This window comes from Acinonyx jubatus, chromosome C2 (assembly GCF_027475565.1).
Source record: "Acinonyx jubatus isolate Ajub_Pintada_27869175 chromosome C2, VMU_Ajub_asm_v1.0, whole genome shotgun sequence".
Classification (NCBI taxonomy): domain Eukaryota; kingdom Metazoa; phylum Chordata; class Mammalia; order Carnivora; family Felidae; genus Acinonyx; species Acinonyx jubatus.
Window position 1 is genome coordinate 115,866,688 of NC_069384.1, and position 5,864 is coordinate 115,872,551.

Sequence of the window (5,864 nt, forward strand, 5' to 3'; positions counted from 1 at the left end):
AGCCAGCACGGGTCTTCTTTTCTATCCCGGCGCCAGAGTCGGGGTGATCAGACACCTTGTGAGGCTCCTCTGATGCCGAGGCCCAGGCCTGGAGAGGTGCTTCGTTCCTCCCTTCTCCGTCCACACCTCTGTGTTTGGTAGCATCTGGCTCTGGCTGTCTGTGGGGCTATCTGTGGGGGTGGTGAGTTCGGGGGACAGGGGCTGGCTCCAGATGAATGGATTAATGAATGAATGAATGAATGAATGATGAGTGGGTGGGGCCTCCTGCTGGCAGGTGAGTGGGCTGTCCCTAGATCAGCGTCATTTCAGGACAGCACTTCCCTTCAGACCCCTCCATGGGAGTCGTCAACTTCTCTACCCTGCAGCACGGGCTCCAGTCCAGGAAGCCAGAAAGCAGTCCCGGCACAAGGGCTCGGCTCAGGGCGCCCCTCAGGATGGGCCGCAGCAAGGGGCGGGAGGCTGGAGGATCTGGGGAGCAGCCCACGCAGAAACCACTGTGAAGTCGCTGGGGGCACAACGTGCAGTCCCTGCACTTGTCGAGGTCCACATCGCGGGAGCGTCCCCGAGGCTGGTGCCTCGCACCTGCTCCCAGCGCCCAGCAGACGCGCCCCAGGCCCAGCGCCAGGAGCCCTGGCAGCAGGGGGAGCGGCGGACTCGGAGTCGTGGTCCGCGTCTGGCGGCGCCGCCTTCTGTGTTCTAATGTTTTAAATCATTTTAAGCGCATACTTACAGAGTCTACCTCAGGAAAGCAGAGTAATTTCTCAGAGGTCTCCCAGCTAGAAAGAAGAAACTGGATTAGTATGTTACAACAGCAAAAACTTTTCAAATGTTTATCTCATGAGTCCCATAAAAGTTTTTATAGTCATCCATTCATCCACTGATACAATATCTTCTGTAGTCACCAATTACATCTGAGTTCAGTTTCTTTATATTTATATACACTATACTTACATATATATAGTGTGTGTGTGTGTGTATATATATATAGTGTGTATATATATAGTTTATATATACTTATATATACTATATACATATATATATAGTATATATAAGTATGCTTATTATATATTTTATACATTATATATAAATATATGCTTATTTGTTGTTTGTTACAAACCAACAATGTAATTGTTGGTTCAAAAGGAGTATCAGTCGAGTAAAGACAATCAGGCCATTACCTTAAGTTGGGAAAGGTAATAAAGCTAATAAACAACTGAGCACATTCTTGCCTAGATGTGACCTAGTCTGCCCGTTGGCCTGGCAGGTGACATACAGATGACATAGCTGGATGGGGAATATTTTATTTAAGAATCAGGCTTATGGGATGACAGTCAGCCGTATTCCTGGTAGTGCTCAGTGTCTATTTTATCCCCTTCAATTGCTTCGCTATTATTTTCTCTACCAGTAAAAAAAAAAAAAAAAAAAAAAATTCTATTTTCCTCCGTGTTTCGTGTCTTTGTGTATCTCTCCCCATTCTATATGGCTTTGTGATTTTCTGTTTATGACATATTCATGCCACTTGTTTGAGATTTGCTCACAGGACCTGCCTTGACATGGACATCAGGGAAAACTTACGCTATTTTGTTCACTGATAGCTCTATAACTTTCAAAGGGAAACTGTATTTATATTACTGGTGTTTTGAGAGATTACTTTGTGAATGACTTCATTTGTGAGGTGGATACAGGAAGGAAACAAATTGCTTTTATTCTGATAAGGCTGTTTTAAGGACAGTTCTCTGGCAACAATAGGTTTACAGAATGGTGTAGAATCACAATTGCCCTCTCTGTCTCAGGTAGAGCTGGAAAACCAGAAGGCTCCCTGGTGGAGGCTTTGCCCCTGTAAACTTACCCACAGAGGAGCGAGGAATGTGTGCTTTCTGCAGACAAGCTGCCCCCCCCCCCCCAGGGACACAAAAAGGATGGATTGAGCCACTTATGCCCAGTTCCTTTTCCAAACTTGCTAGCTGGGTAACTCATCCCCGCTCCCCGAGGCAAGTACATGAGGGGGCAGAGGACGGCCAGGAATGCTCCCAAATATCAGGAGTGGAAAATGATTGTGGTAGAGGTTGTTTTGTCTCCTCAAGACTCCCCTCCCTCTCCCCTTCTATAGCTCCTGATTTCACTGGTTCACAGTGAAGCCTGGAATAACCACACTATTTCCTTGAGGTGGTGACACGACAAAGTTCTGGTACATTAAAAGTGAAGTGTGGCAACTTTGGGGGGCTCCCGGGTGGCTCAGTCGGCCGAGCATCCAGTTTTGGCTCAGGGCACGGTCTCGGGGTTCATGAGTTCAAGCCCCGCATCAGGCTCTGTGCTGACTGCTGGGAGCCTAGAGCCTGCTTCAGATTCTGTGTCTCCCTCTCTCTCTGCCCCTCCCCTGCTCACACTCTTTTCTCTCTCTCAAAAATAAACATTTAAAAAGTTAAAAAAAATGAAGTGTGGCAACTTCTTCAAAAGATAACTAACACATATCATGTGCCTCTCATTGATTCTCTCCTCCTCCCTATATGCCTGGTGTAAGAAAAACAGATCAAGATTTTGAGGGTGGAGACCTCTGGAAAGTAGAATTGGGAGACTCATCTTTATTTTAGATATTTTTTATGGCTTGAATTGATTATAATAAATATTTCATAGTTTAGATTTATTTATTTTTGATACAGACAGAGCACACGTGGGGGAAGGGCAGAGATAGAGGGAGACACAGAACTGAAACAGGCTCCAGGCTCTGAGCTGTCAGCACAGAGCCCGATGCAGGGCTTGAACTCAAAAACCACAAGATCACGACCTGAGCCAAAGTCACCAACTGAGCCACCTGAGGTGCCCCTAGTATGGCTTGAATTGATTATAATAAATACTAATTTCTTAGTTTAAAATATTAAAGATAAACATTTTTGATTTTATTTTTAAAAATTTTTTAAATGTTTATTTTTGAGAGAGAGAGAGGCAAAGTGTGAGTGGGGGAGGGGCAGAGAGAGAGAGAGAGAGAGAGATGGAGGGAGACACAGAATCTGAAACAGTCTCTAGGCTCTGAGCTGTCAGCACAGAGCCTGAAGCGGGGCTTGAACCTGGGAACGGTGAGATCATCATCTAGGCCAAAGATGGACACTTAGCTGACTGAACCAGCCAGGTGCCCCGAAAGATAAACTTTTAAAAGTTTCCTATAGATGGCCCTCCTTAGGATGCCATAGTTTAAGCTATAATTCAGGGCTTCCAGCTTTTAAAGGAACATTAGCATTTACTGGGAGCTTTTCCTAAATTGCAGTGTAAGGGGCCTGCTCCTCCCCCCCTCCCATACACACATTGATTTATTTGCTCTGGGGTGGGATCTGGCTATGGGTACTTTTAAAAAAATCCTTAGGTGTGTTTTGTGTTGTGCAGGATGAGAACCATGGACATCAGTCACCAGCTCCTCACTGTGGCACATTAGTGTCCCCTAAAATGCTTGGAAAAATTCCATGTCCTGGCTGAATCTCAGAGCAACACCACCAGAATCTGGTTCCAACGGACAGCCAAGTTTGGGAACAGCTGTTACTTCCCGAAAACCTCTGGAAAACTTTCCTCCAATTTGCAAGTAATCCGAGAAAATAAACTTTTTGTTTTATCTATGTCTTAGCCAGATGGATATGGTTGCTAGATGAAATACAGGATGCCTGGTTAAATTCAAATTGAGGACATCCATTTTTAGTAAAAGATTGTCCCAGGCAATATCTGACACTTACACACAGAAAAAAAAAATTTTCACTGCTTGTATGAAAAGCACATTTAACTGGGCTTCCTGTATTTTCATTTGTGAAACAAAATACTCCAAAATGGTACTCCAGAACTCACTGAGCAATATAGATCTTCTCTGTATGTAAAGGAATTTTAAAAAGGTTGAATACTTGAGGAAGAAGCGAAGAGAGATCACCTTGCTAATGCTCAGGAAATGGATCTAAAAGTTTACAGTACTTATCTCTTCCCCAATATTCCTAAATTTTATAACAACTGGCTCAATTCCTTTGCTGATTTCCCCTACTCAACTCAATAAATAAGCAAATAACTCCTCCACCCCTCTCCACCCTTAATCCTTCCTCCTTTCAGCCAACTAAACCAACCTACTTTAAGATTTGCTTATCTTTTTTTTTTTTCTGAACTACACAGAAAAGATTCTAAACAAAGAAAATGTGCAGTTGTATTGGCGTGTGTGTGTGTGTGTGTGTGTGTGTATGTGTGCACTTTTAAGACTTTTTGTTAAGGTATCATCCTGCTCTTTTTTTAGTATTTCAAGTTTTTATTTAAATTTTAGTGTAGTTAACATATAGTGTAATATTAGTTTCAGGAGTTATTATTTAGTGATTTATCATATGCATATAACATCCAGTGCTCATCACAAGTGCCCTCCTGACTACCCATCACCATTTGGCCCAAGCCCCCACCAACGTACCCTGCAGCATGTTCGCTATAGTTAAGAGTCTCTTATGGTTGGCCTCCCTCTCTTTTTTTTTCCTTTACCTATGTTCATGTTTTGTTTCTTAAATTGCACGTATGAGTGAAATCCTATGGTATTTGTCTTTCTCTGAGTGACTTATTTTGCTCAGTATAATACACTCTAGCTCCATCCACATTCTCACGAATGGCAAGATTTCATTCTTTTAATGGCCTAGTGATGTCCCATTGTATATATACACCAGATCTTCTTTATCCATTCATCCATAGATGGACATTTAGGCTCTTTCCATAATTTAGCTATTGTTAATAGTGCTGCTATAAACATTGGGGTGCATGTGCCCTCTTGAATCAGCATTTTTGTATCTTTTGGATAAATACCTAGTAGTGCAATTGCTCAGTACTATTTTTAACTTTCTGAGGAACCTCCATACTCTTTTCCGGAGTCGCTACACCACTTTGCATTGTCACCAAAGAGTAAGAGGGTCTCCCTTTCTCCGTATCCTTGCCAACATCTATTGTTTCTTGTGTTGTTAATTTTAGCTGTTTGGATAGGTGTGAGGTCACATTTCATCATGGTTTTGATATGTATTTCCCTGATGATGAATGATATTGATAATCTTTTCATGTGTCTGTTAGCCATCTGGATGTCTTTTTTGGAAAAATGCCTATTCATGTCTTTTGCCCATTTCTTTACTGGATTATTTGTTTTTTGGGTGTGGAGTTTGATGAGTTCTTTATAGATTTTGGATACTAACCTTTACCAGATATTTCACTTACAAATATCTTCTCCCATTCCATAGGTTGCCTTTTAGATTTGTTGATTGTTTCCTTCACTGTACAGAAGGTTTTAATCTTGATGAGGTTCCAACAGTTCAGTTTTTGCTTTTATTTCCCTTGCCCCTGGTGGTGTATCTGGTAAGAAGTGGCTCCAGTTGAGGTCAGAGAGGTTTCTGCCTGTGTTTTTCTCTAGGATTTTGATTGTTTCCTGTATCACATTTAGGTCTTTTATCCATTTTGAATTTATTTTTGGGTATGGTGCAAGAGAATGGTCCAGTTTCATTCTTCTACATGTTGCTGTCCAGTTTTCCCAACACCATTTGTTGAAGAGACTGTCTTTTTTCCATAGGATATTCTTCCTGCTTTGTTGAAGATTGGTTGGCCATCTAGTTGTGGGTTCATTTCTGGATTTTCTATGCTGTTCCATTGATCTATGTGTCTGTTTTTTTTTTTTTGCCAGCACCATACTGTCTTCATGATTGCAGGTTTGTAGTATACCTTGAAGTCTGCAATTGTGATGCCTCCTGCTTTGGTTTTCTTTTTCAAGATTGCTTTGGCTATCTGGGGTCTTTTCTGGTTCCATACAAATTTTAGAATTGTTTGTCCTAGCCCTGTGAAAAATTCTGGTGGTATTTTGATAGGGGTTGCATTAAATGTGC

At 42.1% G+C, this 5,864-nt stretch overlaps 1 protein-coding gene across 1 annotated transcript; it reads right to left on the bottom strand.

Annotated features, from left to right (window-relative positions):
- Positions 1 to 289: 289 nt before the first annotated feature.
- On the bottom strand, positions 290 to 4,433 carry LOC113600010 (tumor necrosis factor receptor superfamily member 12A-like). The gene is made up of 2 exons (XM_053221906.1): positions 4,424 to 4,433; positions 290 to 696 (listed from the first exon to the last, which is right to left on the bottom strand). Exons 1-2 carry the CDS (start codon positions 4,431 to 4,433, stop codon positions 290 to 292), a joined length of 417 nt encoding a protein of 138 aa, XP_053077881.1.
- Between the last annotated feature and the right edge of the window lie 1,431 nt (positions 4,434 to 5,864).